This window comes from Helobdella robusta (genome assembly GCF_000326865.2).
Source record: "Helobdella robusta unplaced genomic scaffold HELROscaffold_110, whole genome shotgun sequence".
Taxonomy (NCBI): Eukaryota; Metazoa; Annelida; class Clitellata; order Rhynchobdellida; family Glossiphoniidae; genus Helobdella; species Helobdella robusta.
This window is the reverse complement of record NW_008703618.1, coordinates 196,414-213,900: the sequence shown is the minus strand read 5'-3', so window position 1 is coordinate 213,900 and position 17,487 is coordinate 196,414. Positions and strand designations below refer to the sequence as shown.

General features: G+C 34.5%; 2 protein-coding genes across 2 annotated transcripts; one reads left to right on the top strand and one right to left on the bottom strand.

Moving 5' to 3' along the window:
• Nucleotides 1-7,500: 7,500 nt before the first annotated feature.
• Nucleotides 7,501-9,991, bottom strand: HELRODRAFT_116952 (hypothetical protein). The gene is made up of 5 exons (XM_009013149.1): nt 9,931-9,991; nt 8,651-8,747; nt 8,220-8,530; nt 8,022-8,131; nt 7,501-7,913 (listed from the first exon to the last, which is right to left on the bottom strand). The coding sequence occupies exons 1-5, from the start codon at nt 9,939-9,941 to the stop codon at nt 7,705-7,707; spliced, it is 738 nt and encodes a 245-aa protein (XP_009011397.1). The 5' UTR covers nt 9,942-9,991; the 3' UTR covers nt 7,501-7,704.
• A 250-nt stretch (nt 9,992-10,241) lies between these two features.
• On the top strand, nt 10,242-15,291 carry HELRODRAFT_116949 (hypothetical protein; the record flags this gene model as incomplete). The annotated part of the gene is made up of 6 exons (XM_009013148.1): nt 10,242-10,446; nt 13,232-13,354; nt 13,456-13,609; nt 14,676-14,720; nt 14,845-14,973; nt 15,162-15,291. Coding segments are annotated over exons 1-6 (612 nt in total), but the record flags the coding sequence as incomplete, so codon positions are not given.
• Between the last annotated feature and the right edge of the window lie 2,196 nt (nt 15,292-17,487).

Below are 17,487 nucleotides of genomic sequence, written 5' to 3'. Positions count from 1 at the left end.
TAATGAAGAAATACTATAAAACAAAACCAAAAAAAAATAAATAAATAAACCAGCATACATTCAAATCCAACAACCACATTGTACTGTCCGTTCATACATGCGGATATAATATATAAAAGGACAGAGTACATTCATCTATTCATGAAAGTACGACATGAATGAAAAAAAAATATGTATTCACGTGTATTTAATTATATTATTTATAATTACAGAAAGTATCATAACAACACAACATTAAACCACAAAAAAACAACACAACACACCACAAAAAACAACACAACACACCACAACAACAACAAGACATACCACACCACACAACAATACACCATATACCACACAAACAACACACCACACAAACAACACACCACACAAACAACACACCACAACCAAATCATTCACCTGTCGTGTTGATTAGTGCAGATGAGTTATTCAGGTCAGTTCTGCACGCGCATACACGCATTCACTCCCATTATTTATCATATCAGTCATTCCATGTACTATTTATTGTTTTATAATTAGCGTTGATGTTGTTGTTAATATTATTGGTAGTATTATATAGTAGTAGTAGTAAAATTAGTGGAAAAAGTAGTAGTAATAGTAGTAGTAGAAGTAGCAGTAGTAGTAGAAGTTGTTGTTGTTGACGTTGTAGTAGTAATAGTAATAGTAGTAGTAGTAGTTGTTGTAATAGCAGTAATGGTAGTAGTAGTAGAAGTAGTATTTGTAGTAGTAATGGTAGTATTTGTAATAGTAGTAGAAGCAGTAGTGTAGTAGTTATGATCGTTATTATTAATATCTGAATTTTTACTTTTATTCATTATTAACAAGTATGCAATCAATCAATTAAATGAATGAATGAATGAATGAACAACATTTAAAAACTCAAGCGGATGAAAGAACATCAATTATAACTTCACCGTCAATGTGTGTGTGTGGTGTGTGTGGTGTGTGTGTCGGTGTATGGTGTGTTTTTGTTTTGTGTGTATGAGTCGTTCAGTTCAAGTTTCTCTTCTTTACATTTTATTTCCTTTTGTTATTATTTGTTATTCTTTTTATTTATTCTTATTTGTATTATTTGTTATTGATGTTGTTGTTGTTATTATTTTTATTGCCGAAGAAGCAGTGATCAAAGAAGATGCGAAAACATTTCTATATGTATTTGTGTATGTATGTACGTGTGCATGTATGTATGTATGTGTGTACATACACACATTGTATGTACGTATGGCTTCAAATGGGTTGATAAAGCTGGGAGCGGGGGTGGGAATTGAAATCCCGAATTGAAATCCTCTCTACTAAAAAATACTCCCACTGGCAGTGGGTTTCACACCCCGATCAATCAAGTCCTACTCCTTTCTGGACTTCACGTGGCGAAGCTGTTTAAACTAAAAAGAAATTGCGACGGCGAGTAACTTTCGCTTTAACCAGTCGTTCAGGGCAGGTGGTGTTTGTTAGCCTTGACTGGCCATCTACCTAAAAAAAGGAAACTCTGAATTCAAACCTCTGCTACCTTGCGGCCATTAACGGATCGAATAAGGGTATGGAAATAAACCCAAAGGAAAAATTATTTCTGGCATTTATGCAATTCGGCAGTTTTGGGAGAGGGTCTGAAATATTTGAATCAGACAACTGTAGAATAGGCGGAACAACAAATTAACACTTGCAGCTGGCTAGATTAAGGGCAATTCTGCTGCACCAATCCAGTCACAGCCTCAGTCAAGCTGCTGCGCCTGCCTAGATTAGTCAGCACGTCGCAACTTGCTGTGCCTGCTGTCAACGATCGCTGCGGGAAGAAAGAGTGGAGTATGCCGGGCGAACATACTTCACTATAATCCACCCATTTGTGAAAGTACTCATTGGCTGAGGGTTTTTCATGAGAGTTGGAAATGTTCCAAGCCCCTCGGAAACCCGAATATAAGGAGTATGGAGTTATAAATGCCATTCGTAGCTTGCTATTAAAAGCACTTTGTGAAACTCCGTGTGGTATATCTCCTCAACTGATGAAGGACTCGTTTTACAAGCAGCTCACTGACGTTGTCACCTCAATTCCCTTAAAACTTTGGGTGATTTTAATACAAAAAAATGAAAATGCCTCAAGAAGTCCAGACGCTGTATAACCGTTTTTACGATACAACCAAAAGATTTGAATTCACAGTTAGCATGAAAATGACAGAAGCCTTATTTCAATCATACTCTGTTTCTCCATAGGCGGCAGCCGACGTGATGGCTGATGACGTTCTCATTAATTCTGTTGACAAAGTTTGCTATCTTGGTTGTTATCTGTTGAACATGTTTATTAAAGACGACGACGGGCAGGGGATGCATTTGAAAAACAGAACAGACGTTCCAAGTTTCTAATTGTGTCAGCAGACCTACACATATATCTTGTTGCATCTTTTGTTGATTTTTCGTGTGCTGATTGAATAATTTTCCAAACATTGTTTATTCAGATCACAGTTTCATTAGAGTTTTATTTTCGTTTGTTTATAAAAAGCCAACAGTTTTAAAACGATTGGTACGATCATGAAATCGAATTAAAAGCAATCTATTTGTTAATCATGTTTTTGCAATGATCTATTGGTGATCCGTTTACTGGCAGCGATCCTGACGTAATTTACGACTCATTTGTAAATGACATTCAATCACTTGTTGATAGAATAACTCCTTTGCATTATATTGTGTACAACGATTCTCACAATGCTCCTTGGTTTGATAAGGATAGCAGAAAAATAAAAAATTGTTTTGTAAATTGTAAAAAGTTTGTCGACACAACCCTAGCAAAACCAATAAAATGGCCTGGAAAAATGCTCTGCAACATAAAAATTTTCTTTTGTCGGTAAGAACAATTCATATCTCAAAGATTAGGGTTCAGAGTAAGAAATCGTCTCAGGAAGTTATGGGCCGCAATTGATATATTGTTTGGAAATCATCCGTTACAAGCTGTGTTGAATCAAATAATAAACTTAATTCATCTCAATTTTCAATGTTTTGACAAACAAACAAAAAAGTCAAAAATAGGCAAATCCTAGACCAGCTTTTTTTTCTTACAATTTGGACACCAAAAGTTCGTTTTGCTCGTTCGATCCTTGTTCTGGTGAAGATGTCAAAAAATCGGTTCTAAGTTCACCGTATAAGTCGTTTATCAATTAATTTATTCTAACGCGAATTCTTAAGCAATATTTTGTTCTTTTTATCTCATTTTGACATTTTTTATCAATTTGTGTTTGCGCCTTGGATATTTTTCTGAAGTTTTCAAATATGCTGTTAAAGGTTTCTCTCTCTCTCTCTTTTGCGTTTGCTTCAGAGGTTTCAACGACAAACACACACAGCGTATATGAATACGCGTGCGAACCACGCATCATACACATTGCATATGATTGGCGGGGGATCTTTTTGGAATCTCGCTGTTGTTACTCTTTTGTTGAAAAAGCCGTCTCCTGATTAAGATAACCTCAAATACTATTTCAAATCTTTAGTTTTTATCAAAGTGTTTTTCAACAAAGTTTTGTCAGATGTTAAGATTGTCGCGTCAGGAATTCCTCAGTTCATTTATGTTGTACACAACTTCAAATATCATGCGTTTGCTGATGATTTGTTCAAGTACTTCGGTTCTCACTTTCGAGGAGCTTGTAGGTTCTTATTTCTTATTTTAATGAACTCAATGGTTATTTGGTCGAGAATGGGTTAAAGCTGAAAGAAAACAAGACGCAGGTTTTGCCTGTCGATACGTGGCAGCAGTTACAAAGATTTATGTACAGCTGTTAAAAATTTTGTTATCATATTTAACCAAACTATGACAGTGGACAGAATATCAGGGCACTTTCTAAGGAATGTTGTTTTCAGTTTCGAAGACTTAGACAAAAAAAATCTCTCGACAAGAAAACACTCATTTGTTTATTCAAAATTGGATTATTGCAACAGTGTTTTGTATGGGATGTCCAATAGAAGTCTGCAGTCTATTCAGAATCGAGCGGCAAAATCATTTCTGAAGGATTGAAGTTGGACCATGTAAGCCACTCCCTATTTGACCTTCGTTAGCTAACAATCAAAAAAAGATAATTGTTCAAGATCGCCATTCTGGTGTTTAAATGCCTAAACGGTCTAGACCCACACTATCTGTCTAAAAATTTGTCATATAAAACAACAACAGCTGACGACAAATTTTTTCTGTCGTTGCCGGAGACACGGTTGGTGGCGGCCACTCGTGGTTGTGCACTCGCAGGTCCAACAGTTTGGAACAATTTGCGGACAGTCTGCGTCAGCCAGAATTGACTGTTCAACAATTTCGCAAGGACATGAAAACATTTTTCTCCACGCATACGTACCCTAAGCTCAAGAAGCATTTCTGAGTAATATTAAAGGACGATAAATTCTCTAATAATAATAATAATTATGATAATAATAATAATAATAATAATAATGTATGTATGTACCAACGTATGCAGGAAGTGTGCATACTTGTACGCTCTGTAGTACAGTACACAATGCCATGCAAACACAAGAAAAAATATTACAGATGAATTGATAACAAAACAAAACATTTACTTAACATACACACACACACACACACTCATATATATATAGTATTTGTTTATACTAATGCACTACTACCTCCACTAACACTACTCCTACTCTAATAATAATAATAATTATTATTATTACTATTATTATTACTATTATTATATATATATATATATATAAATCTAGAAAAAAAAACTCAGCCACAATGAAAACAACGGTTTAAAGTTAGTTTTATTTAATCAAATATAAATAAATTGAAACAGATTTAAACGGATTTAAATGGATTTGAAAACATGAGAAACTTAAAAAGACTGAAAGATGTTGTCCGAGATGAACGGAGTGTTGCATGGAATGTTGCATGGAATGTTGCGCTGCCGCCATCAGGATGCTCAATGTTTGTCGCACGTAATCCTGCTGAACCTTTGCAAGCGATCAATCAAGATTTTTATGCACCAGTCAGCACAGCAAGAAGAACAAGAGCAACATAACATAACAACATGCAATGCAAACAAGGCAGCCAAGCACTACAATGTAATTAAACTGTAAACAAAAAACGTCAACCATTTAATAATTACATATTACACAACAAATATTAAGACAATAAAAACAATGTGACATGGTATGGGGCAACAAGACACGTGCGATTTAAAAAAAAATTAAAAAAAAATTATTTATCATGCTTGAGGTGATAAAAAGCAATAATAATACTATAAAATATAATAGTAATAATAAAAACAGTCGACCCATCTGCTTCGTATTGATTGATTATATCGTTGAACAGTTTTAATACAAGTTGAGCAGCAGCAGTCATCTCGAGGTAAACTGAACATTATAAAATCGTTCGTTGTTTTGTCTCCCTTCTTCATAGTTGCATTACTGTGCTAGTTTATTTACAAATAATCTTAATCATCGTCGAGTATTGTAAATTATCATCATAATAGGATTCGTGACCTCATCACCAGGAGGTGCATAATTAGGTATAACATAATTATTTAAATGCTTTCAACGAAACGCTGTTTATTATGCATACATAAATTAACGTTAATAAAGCTAATGACCAGCAGATAAATAGTCAAAATAATGCAATGGAGTTTTCAAATTTTTCACAACAATCATCGTCCTTATCGTCATCATCAATGCCACTGTACCATTGTCCAAAATGTCGGAGCGGAGGTGAGGAAGCTGTCTTCCCATCTCTGCCTGAACTCAGACAGCACGTCCTTAAAAGCCATTTTGGCCACGATGTTCCTGATGGCGCCAGGCTAACTTCCAGCATCAAACCCAGCGAAGTTTTGCCACTTTTTTTAAATCGTGACTACATCGGTAGAGGAAATGACTTACAATCACTTTCAGACGCTGAACAGTTGGCCCAGGTTAAGAGGTACTTGTTGATGGAGGCGATGAAGAACACTGAACAGAGCTGGCAGCAGATCAAACAGTTGAACGATGAAATCAAAAACAAAGAAAACTATATTGGTAACGCGGAAAAAAAACTTTCAAGCCTGGCCGAAAAAAACCAATCTATCGAAGAGGAATTCTCGAAAATGCAAGAACAGAACAGAGAGATAAGGAGGGAGTTAGAGGAGTTGAAGAACAAACTGAATGAAAAAGAAAAACTTCTTGAAGATAAAAATAAGTTAACGATTTTTTTAACATTGGTTATATTAATTCATAGACGTTTAACCTAAATTATTTTAGCAACATTTACACCAATTGATCAGTTTATAAAACACATTGAAACATTTCAGGCAGTTAACAGACCAACTGAACTACGTGAAAAGTATTGAAGAGAAAGAAATAGTCGCCAAAGAAAAATTAGAAAAAACCGTAGAAAAAATAATAGAAAGAGCCGAAACAGCTGAAAAGAATTTAGAACTAATGAGGGAAAGAATGGCTATGAAGGAAGAACCCATTGTACGGACGTTAAACATTTTTTGTTCATTGTTAAAAATATTTGATTTTTAATATAAACGAATCACAATGATCTTCTTTAGTTTAATTTTTATTCATCATATTATCTGTTATATTGAATTAAGAAATAAATCTAAAAATGAAGATTAGCAGCCGTTCAAAAGAAGTTACAATGTCTCAGCAGCCACAGAACGAATATGACAACATACAAAAGTACCTTTCTTGATTGATATATTTGCTTAACAAATTATAATGCGTTCCTAAACAAACTTACAAGCAAATTGGAAACAACAAAATTATTGACTAAAATACACACTTACAATCATAGCGCCGTTGACATATTTTATTATTGAAATAATTTGCACCAAAACCAGGAAAGCGGATTTACAGAACATCCTGGAAAGTTGCAACACAGCATCCAACGCTGCCTACATGCAGAGCGCTAACCCTGACCTCGTCAACCAGATGTTAACCTCAATTGATCCAAAACAAGCAGCCTCTCCTCTTGCGCAAATATACTTGAAAAATTTTATGGAACGCTACAGCGAACTGAAAGCCAGAGATTTCGCATACAACCAAACATTTGCGCCAGTGAACAATCAGCTACCTCTATCATACAACCAAACACAACAAACGCATCTCCTACCTCAAGCAAGCAGCCAACAACAACAACGATTACGCCCGGTGTCACTTCGTTCGAACCTTCCATACGACGACCTTCCAGAAAGTGACGGTGCCAAAGTGAGAACGACAAAGAAGCACAACAGTCAACGAGACGAACGGCTGCTTGAAGAGGATGATGATTTTAACGACCAACAAAACAAAAATAATAACAACAATAATTACGAAGATTATTCGTTCTTCCAGAAATCACGCAAACCTCCAGCGTCCTACAATGAACACAACGGCAGCAATAACATTTATGGCGGTACAAGCAGATACGGCGATGCATACGACGCGAAAGAAAACAGATTTGATCAGAAGCAGCGAGGCAAAACGAGAACGAAACACAAGAAACCAAGTTAACTGAGAGAACAACTGATTAATAAAGTTAGTTCGGACCTTCCAACTAAGTTCAGTCACCAACAAAATGTGATTTAACGTTCACATATATGCCACAAGCTGTGACAGCTCTGATAACATGCCAAACATAAAATTTAACAAACCACCAATCCAATACATATTTTGTTTTTGTTGATTTTTAATAAAATCATTACTAAATGTTAAATATTTACAAAAGTAACAAGACAATGTTTATTAAAATTACAGCCAAAATTACACCATTTGAGCAAGTAGTGAATTAATTTTATCCTTTCGGTCGCCATATTGACCCTCTTTGTTAAATGGCAGACCAGAATTTTTCCAGCTTTCAGTGGGAAGGTTCATTTTTATATGCCAAATTAGGGCATTTACTTCTTTGAAGTGAGGTCCGAGTGTGACAATTTCGTGGATAATGTCCTCGATACAGATGATGTCATACTGACCTGCAATGAGTTTGAAATTAGTAGAAACAACTTACACAGGCAATATATGCTGAAGATCTATACTCGCTGAAATTGAGTAGAAAAAAATGTACAAATGTAAATAAAAACCTAAATGATCTTCGATTAATCTATTGTCATTTAGAGATTTGAATCCATTTTTGGTCTTTGCATGACCTCGTTTATATATCAATTCTCTAATTGACTTTAAATTAGGAGTTCTGAAAAAAAATTACAAAAGTGGTAGACGCTTCAGAATGAATGTGAAAAACTCAGTTGAACATATATGTGAATAAAAAAATAACAAACCCCCAAGTGATGTAAGGTTCAATGAGTCTCAATAACTTCAATGTTGTTGTGTTGAGCTTTAAGAAGACGCCTGTATTTGGAGTTATCAACCGCAACAGGTTCAAGACTTTCCTGGCCCTCAAATGCAAATCAAGTGGTGTTTTGATCCTGACAACGAAAATTAAAGTTGGGTCAACTGGAATTTTGTACAAGTTGGCTCGTCTGGCTCGTCTCTGGATTTGAATGTCAAAATTCTCTCGAGATCTGTATTCCTTAACAAACTTTTCAGCTCTCTTGAATCTTATTCTTTTTAAGATGGATTCCTTTTTTGTCTGATGAGAGTTGAAAATTTAGTGAATAAGAATTTGTTTTATTTTTGATGAGAGTTGAAATTCAGTGAATAACAATTTGTTTTATTTTTGTTAAAGGTATAGAAAATTTGAAAAAATTACTTTATTCTTGATTTCATTGGCAACAGATTTGGCCTTGCTTATCTCATTTTTCTTTTTCTTTTTAAGGATAACTTCAGGAACTTTATGAGGAATGTACCTAGAAATAAATTAGTATTGAAATAAATAACATAAAAAAGTCACCGAAAGTGGTGGCAAAAGCTCAAGTCATTTTATATATTATATTATTCCTCTATTTATTGCTTTTTCCATAGTTTGAGTAATTTTTTTTAAGTTGGTGCGTGTGTGCAGTAGATTAGGTAGTGTTGTAATAGTCGTTAAAATTATTAATTAACTTTTAATTTAAAATTTAAATTAATAAAAAAATTAAAATAAGTAACAGAACAGAAAGGATTCAGATTTAGAAGTACGAGACTAGAAGAGTTTAGAGAAGATTGAATAAGAAAGATTAGATTAGATAGGTTGATTACTGGATTTGTAGCTGCAACAGCACTGATTCAAAACAACTGCAGAAGCAACATTTGCCACTGGACTTTTTTTAGCTTATAATAGGGCCAAAATATGTATAAAATCTCACGGGCCACATAAAATGGCTTAATGGCTGTAGTTTGCCCGCCCATACTTTAAAATATAAAAATAATTTTAATATGAAAAACAATTACATTGACTTTTAAGCATTTCATATATTTACTAGTGATAAGATGAAATTATGATGTAAAAGTTGAAAAATTTTTTTGGCATTTTGAACCTGAAGTCGGATATTTTTAACCAGAGAGATTTTTTGAGGGGTCAAAGTAGGAATTGGATTTTTTGAGGGTTCAGAGTTGGATATTTACCATCTGACAATGACAGACTGACAACAATGTTGCTTAGTCCATCGTCAATTCGTGCCATGCTTTGGTACTGCTTAATTAATGGATGGTCAAAATAGACATGTCAGAAAAAAGTTCAATCAAGAAGGACCGGAGCTAGCCCAACCCTGCTCTGGCCACATCTTTCCTGGCAGCTACAAATCCAAAATGACAGTGGGTTCAGCAACATCTGTCCATTCTGCCATCAGCATTTTGGTGATGCCACACATCTGTTCAGCTGCCCCGTCAACCCAACATAACAATGACTAAACCAGGTCACAATAGCAAATTGGCTCCGCCCCCGTCTGATCCAATGAGTTGCTGCTTTTTAGAGATAGATAGGACTACTAGAGGATTACTTTACTTTACCAGTTTACCTCTGCAAGGCCAGGCTAGGACTTGACAAAAATCTTAACAACCGACTAATAATAATAATCAAAGCGGCTTTTAATATGATAAAGAGCAACCAACCTTTCAGACATCTTTCAACTTCGATCAGATCAAATTCTTTTCCAACAACGCTCACCCAGCAATACCACGTAGGGAAAAGGAAAACCACCAGTTGTGTTTACAAAGAACAAATATTATTTATTAAAATAATATTTAGTTGTTTATAATTTTAATAAAAATGTTTTTTAAAAAACATTTAAAAAATAATAATATATATTTAATTAAAAAATTAAACAAATAAAACATATTAGCAAAATATTTAATCATATAAAATCTATGCTAGGCCATTTTGATTATTGTGACTGAGGAAGCAATTTAGAAATTAACGTTCAAAAGTTTTAATGACGGTCGTGACTGAAAGTCGTTTAGTGACATTTTGATTAATTCATCTTCAAAGATCACGTTTCAATTTTTGGTCTACACAGTCCGTTGTTTCTAAAAAAAATTTTCTTCACGATTTTAGTTTAAATATTTATTTATTAATTTTTTTCATTATTATGTAAAAATGTCAGAATTTGATCCACAAGATAAAAACAGGTTTGTTGATTGGGGGTCCGTCGGCTTCAGTTCTATAATAATTCACATTTGTATTAAATTTATAAATTGTCCACAAATCCATATTAACTAAAACAAATTTTAATTAGATGCTATTTTAAATTTATTTATTTTATTATTGTTTAAAAATTTATTAAATTTATGATGCTGGCCATGAAATCATCAATGGCTAAGCTAAATAAATAAAAACAGGCTATAAAAATTTGGTTGGATATAATATTTTAATTGGATTAAATATGTTGTGATTTTTAATTTATAAATCACATATCTGTCAATCAACCTTTGCTTTGTTTAGCCAAAATCACATATCTGTGATCCTTCAATATCCTTCATTCATCATTTATTAATTTAATTAGCTAATCTAATTTCCTTGTGATTGATTGAAGCATTCTTCATTCCATTTTTCTTTTTGCTACGGTTTCCCACACTTATGATGGTATGGCATGGCATGGAGAATTTATATAGCACCCCTCTATGTAAAACTCAGAGGCGCTGTTCGAGAAGCTGCCGGTCAAAAAAGTGATGTTTAAGTCGTTTTCGGAGCATGACTCTTTCATCCATACTATCAACGACAGCATCCGGCAGTTTATTTCAAACCTCCGCTGTAGCCACAGAGAAACGACGCCGTCCATAATTTTCTGTCCTGAACCTAGGAACAACGAGTTTCTTTTTGGCAGAGGATCTTAGTTTTCGCCCCCCGGCAGCCGTAGGGACAGGCATGATCAGCTGTTGAAGGTATCGAGGACCAAGCCCCATCAAACTGTCTCTTGTAAACATTGCTATTCTGAATTTGATTCTATAACAAACTGGCAACCAGTGAAGCTCATTTCGCATATATGATGAAACAGATTCATATTTTGTTACACCAGCAATTATTCTTGCTGCAGTGTTCAGAATAGACTGTATGCAGTTTTGAAGATACATGCTTGTGCCATAGAGGATTGAACTGCAGTAATCTATTCTTCCACAAATGAAACTGTGCATCAATGAAATTAAGCATTCATTTGTCAGGTACTTTTTTATACGTCTGATTTGGCGCAATTGGTAAAAACATGATCGGCAGACATTTTTCACATGTTTATTCATCTTCAATTCAGGATCTATCCAAACACCAAGATTTTTTACTGGCTCTACATATTCCTGAATACCAGTTAATTTTTGACGAGTACCCAACCAGATGTATTGTGTCTTGTCAATATTCAGCTTCAATCCATTTGCCAGCATCCATTCTGAGACAGTTCTGACACCTGTTTGAGTTCTGTCCGCTAGTTCCTGTCTTTACAGTAACTATACAGCTGTATATCATCTGCGTAAAGGTGACATTTCAAACCCGATGACTCAACAACTTCCACAATATCTGCCGTATAGAGAACATAGAGCAGGGGTCCCTGTGGAACTCCTTTCAACAGTGGGGAGGAAGCAGGATCAGAGCCATCAACACATACCGTTTGTGATCTGTCAGACAAATAGGATTCAAACCAGGCAAGGACCATTCCACCCAAGCCATATGACTTTGCAAGTTGATCAAGAAGCAGCTTGTGGTTGACCATATCGAAAGCAGCTCTGACATCGAGCAGAGCCAAGAGAGAGATACTACCAGAATCAATAGCCTCATAAACATCATTGAGGACCTTTAGAATCGCTGTCTCAGTTGAGTGTCCAGAGCAAAAACCTGATTGAAGTTCATGGAAAAGTCGGTTTAATTTCAGGTATGCGATCAATTGTTTGGCCACCAATTTTTCAATGAGCTTGGAAACAAATGTGAGGTGTGAAATCGGCCGATAGCTCTTAACATCACTCGCATCGGAACCAGCTTTTTTTAGCTTAGGAAGTATGATAGCCCTTTTTTAACTCTCCGGCAGACATGACAATTGTAGTGATGCATTACATAATGCACATAGATATGGCATCAGAATACCAGAAAATTCTTTGATCAAGAAAGATGGTGCAGGGTCAGTACCACAACCCTGATGTTTTTTAGTTCCTCACATAAAAATGTTGCTTCATTAGTTACCAATATATGTGTGTTACATACTTTCAATGGCAATGAAATAAAACTTTGGAAATTTGTATTCTTGTCCAAAAAGCCTTCATTACAAAACCACATAAATTTCAATTCCATAATAAACTATGCTTCAAGAAGTGTTGTCTAATTTCACATTTGAAAAGTGTAAAGTAAAGAGGAAAAGGTTTCATAAAATAGTCTTTGAAATATGTGACGTAAATGTAAGTAAAGGATAATGTCAGATGGTAGCATGGTGTTCCTCTTGTTCATTTAGTTTACATTTCCACTGTTGTTGACTCCTCTACCATATTACCTGTGTTAGTGAAAACGATCAATGCTTCACTTACTGCCAATACATACATCATCCATTTTAAAGCTTTATCATTGTTTGTTCACAAAAATGAAACTAAAAATAATTTAATCTATTTTTTTATATTGTCCTACGTCAGCCTCTTGCTGTTATTTATATTATGTGCTCACTGTTTTAGAAATTTTTTTGAAAAGATGATTTAATTCACTATTCTATTTATTCAAGGAACAACATCATTAACTAATTTATATTTTCAACTATTTTTTAAATGATAGATAACCCATTGTATTGATTGCAATATGGACCTTTCTTTTTTCACTATTTTGTCACACACTTCAATAAACATTTCGATTTTCTTGTTTAAGGCTTCTATGTCTCCAGTTTCTGTACATTTTTTTGTTCATATTTAAGTTTTGTGGTACTACATTTAAAATCTGTAAAAAATTGTGCAGTTGGTACTTTGGGACAGTATCGAGGGAGGAGGCCAATAGCATACTCCAATCAGAACAGGATAATGGTATTTTCTTGGTGAGAGATAGTACATCAATCAAAGGCGATTTCGTTGTTTGTGTCAAGTCAGTTTTTTCATTTTTCCTGTTCTGTAAAATTTTTAACATTGTTCTTATTTGTTTGCAAAATTCAAATTTTGATAAATTCTTAAATTAACATAACTTAGGGAGGACAACAAGATAAGCCACTACATAGTCAACAGAATAAACTCAGCCGGCACAGTCAGGTTTCGAATTGGGGACCAAGAGTTTCCGACATTATCTGCCCTCCTCAAATTTTATAAATCACATTGCTTAGACACCACCCCACTCAGACGACCTGTTAGCATTTTCTTCATGCTTCTCTCTGTATTTTGATGGGTCAAATTTTATATGTACACATATGTCAGTTGTTTTTATCGAATCAAATCATTAAGGAGTCGTGTTAACAAGGCAGGTGGAATACAGGAGAATTTGAAGAGGAGGAATATTTCAGAGACTGTACCTCAAAGTTTTCAAAAGACTCATTTTAGAAAATTGATGCGAATTGGCCACAAGAATCATGTCACAAATGAAGAAACCAAGAAAAAACAGGACAAATGAATATTAGTGATGTAATAAAGAAGAGGAGATTGAAGTGGGCAGGACATTTGAGTTCAGAACATCTAAGAAAGTTTGGAAGTATCTACCAGAGATGAAGGGATTAAAAGACAAACATAAAATGAGATGGAGCGAGTGTCTTAGTCAAGATTTGGAAAGAGATGGGCTTCATTACACGGAAGAACTACTGGAAGAACCAGAGTAACACTAGGAGAGATTGCAAAAGACAGAAAGGGATGGCAACAGGTCATTTTGACCCCTTTTGGCTGGAGACAACGGACAGAGGAAATAAATGAAAACAATAATATATTTATTTATAATATGGTGTGAGATTTTCAGATAAGCATGTTCATCTTCAGTTTAAGATAATATTCCATTTGCACTTTTTAGTTTTTGAAACAAAATTTCCACATAATGAAGTTTTTTGGATTCATTTTTATTTAATTTTTAAATTTAGCTGAGGGCTGTTTCAACTAATGCCATCATCGAAGCCTAAAATGTAGAATCATGTAGAAAGCTAATATTAAAACGTGAAATAAGATATTGATGCAATGAACAAGAATAAAAACTATTACCTAAATATAAATTAACATATTTAAAAAATCAAAATAAAATGAAAATCAGAATAAATTTAGTGGTGTAACATAGATTCTATCTAATCAATACATTTCAATTTTTGTATCTGTTGCAAAGATGTTTACAATGCCTAATATTTGTTAAATAGTTTTTGAAAGGAAGATGAATCTGGGACAGCTATTACATTTGACTGCAGATAAAGTTAGAAGTTAATTTTGAATTAAATTTTCAGGCCCAGAGACAAAAGTACAGAGCAAAATATAAATTTCCTGGCCGTGTTAGTCATTATGGTTTTTAAAAAGTTGAAATTTTTTTGCTTAAATTCACTATTCATTATATTTTTACTGTTTTTAAAGTTTTTTATTTGACAAAAATTAGATTAAAATGATTTGAACTTGAAGGATCCAGATGATTTGCCATTTGAGAAAAATGACATACTGACGATAATAAGGAAAGATGAGGAGCAGTGGTGGCTCGCTGCTAACGAGAAGGGACTGACTGGTCTTGTGCCTGTGCCCTACATTGAGAAGGTACCATGCATTGATAATCATGCAACATTCTCGTCAAATAATCATACAACATCTCATCAGATAATTTTATAAGAGCTGTACTGTAACATTTTATTTGAAAAAATATTTAATCATTTCTAATCACTGATTTTGATGATACTTATGATGATGGTGATGATGACGATAGTGATGATGGTGATATTGATTAGTACACAGAGGAGATGCACGTCCTAACCCCCGGCACCCCGGGTTCGACCCTGTTAAACAACAGCAGCACCAACAACATGTTTGTTGACACCCAGGGACCCACCCTACCCGATGTTATCAGTGTCAAGGAGGTGCATTTGTACTTTCATTCATTTGTTGATTCGTTGTTATCACCTCTTATATTATTACAACCCCTAATTGACTGATTGTTAATCTTCATTATTGTTGTATAGTCAATTGTTAGCTTAAGTTTGTTTTAACTTGTCCAGTACCTTGTACTTGTTGTACAAAGTCGCCTGATAACCACTCACTCATCTATCATGATCTCCTATTCACCACACATCTATCCTAATCTCTAATAGCCACTCACTCACATCTATCACGATTGCCAAACAAACACCCACTTATCATGATCTCCTATTAGCCACTTAGTCATATTTTTTAATTTCTTATTTTCTCCAAATGTTAGTTTATTTCTAGATTGGAAAATTATATATATATATATCTTTGCCATCAATTTTTTGCGCCAAATTAGACGATCAGTTGTATCCATTTCGTTTAAATTTAGAGCTTTCATGTCTTGTTCGATTGTTTGCGACCAGGACTTCTTTGGACGGCCTTTGGGACGTGTGTCAGATACTTTAACATTTGCAAGAGAAGTTATGGCACTGTTTCCACTTCCTTTGACATGACCAAACCACCGCAAACGGTGTTGCCGGCATTCGTTCTTTATATCATTTAAACCAACAGGCTTTATATCATTTAAACCAACAACCAACACGATGCAGGCTTTCGGTAGATTTGATGTGGTCCTTCAGTCTAATACGTTGCATCCTTCGGAGCATTTTCATATTGGTCATATTTTTCTTTGTCTGAGTTGATGTGATAGACACCATTCGATGTCAAAGCAACAAATAAAGTTATTGGTTTAAATGGGCTAAGCAAATGCACGAAAAATTCAAAATAACTAAAATAAAATCATTTATGAATCGCATTCGTCCTCAACTGAGGATCGCAATACGGAATTGAAAAGAAAAGCAATGGTTACAAAACATCATTCATTGAAAGCACCATTCAACAAAGACAATTCAACAATGATCTTTCTAAATGGTGGAAGATAGCAATATATTCAATAACAATATAATCCTATGTAATGTAATATAATCCTATATTATAGAAATCATGTCACATAAAATAAATCGGCACATAAAATAGACAAATTCGTCCTTAAACAAATCATAAAAAGAAACGTAACAACAATCAGTGATACATACTAATAAATTAAAACTCAGGGTATACTACAATAATTGTAAGACATCACAAATGGCCCTGAAGGACAACTGCACTCCTAAAGACGAACAACTAAATCTCACTTACAATCAACACATGCAACTCAAATAACTTGCCAAATTTTTGACAACAACACAAAAATAATTTATCAAAACACAATGCATCTAAAAATTGCAGAAGCTATGCTAATAGATATCAGTAACCCCCAAAAAACCATTTTCAGAAATTTCCAGAAAATTCTAGTAAGGAAAATTGAAAAGACAAACTTTAAATTGATAAGGCCAACAATTCGGTAGAATTCATACAATATTGTATATACATATATATATATATACAATATATATATATTTATATTTATAGACATTTTTATTTTTGCTGAAATTGTTACTTTGATTTTCGTTTCATGAACAGTCACGTATAACATTTTGTTTTATTTTTGAGAGAACGCTTATGAAATTGTTTAATAAGCGCTTAATAATAAAAATGTTTCTTAATATATATGTATATATTTGGGTTCAGACTATCGATCAATCAATCAATCTTCGTTTTGCGTCCAGAAACCCGGTTTCCCGAGGTAGGACGTTGTTTCCTTTGCCATAAACTTTTTGCGCCAAATTAGACGATCAGTTGTATCCATTTCATTTAAATTTAGAGCTTTCATGTCCTGCTCGAGTATTTGCGACCAGGACTTCTTTGGACGACCTTTGGGACGTGTGCCAGGTACTTCAACATCTGCAAGAGAAGTTATGGCACTGTTTCCACTTTGTTTGACATGACCAAACCACCGCAGACGGTGTTGCCGGCATTCGTCCATTATATCTACTAAACCAGCACGACGCAGGATTTTGGTAGATTTGATGTGGTCCTTCAGACTAATTCGTTGCATCCATCGGAGCATTTTCATGTCGGTTCGTTGAAGTTGTTGTTCCAGTTTGGTTGTCATTGGCCATGTTTCTGCACCATATAACAACACCGGACGTATCACAGATTTATAAAGCCTTGATCGTAGTGGTAGTGGGATGTCACGCCGCATCAATA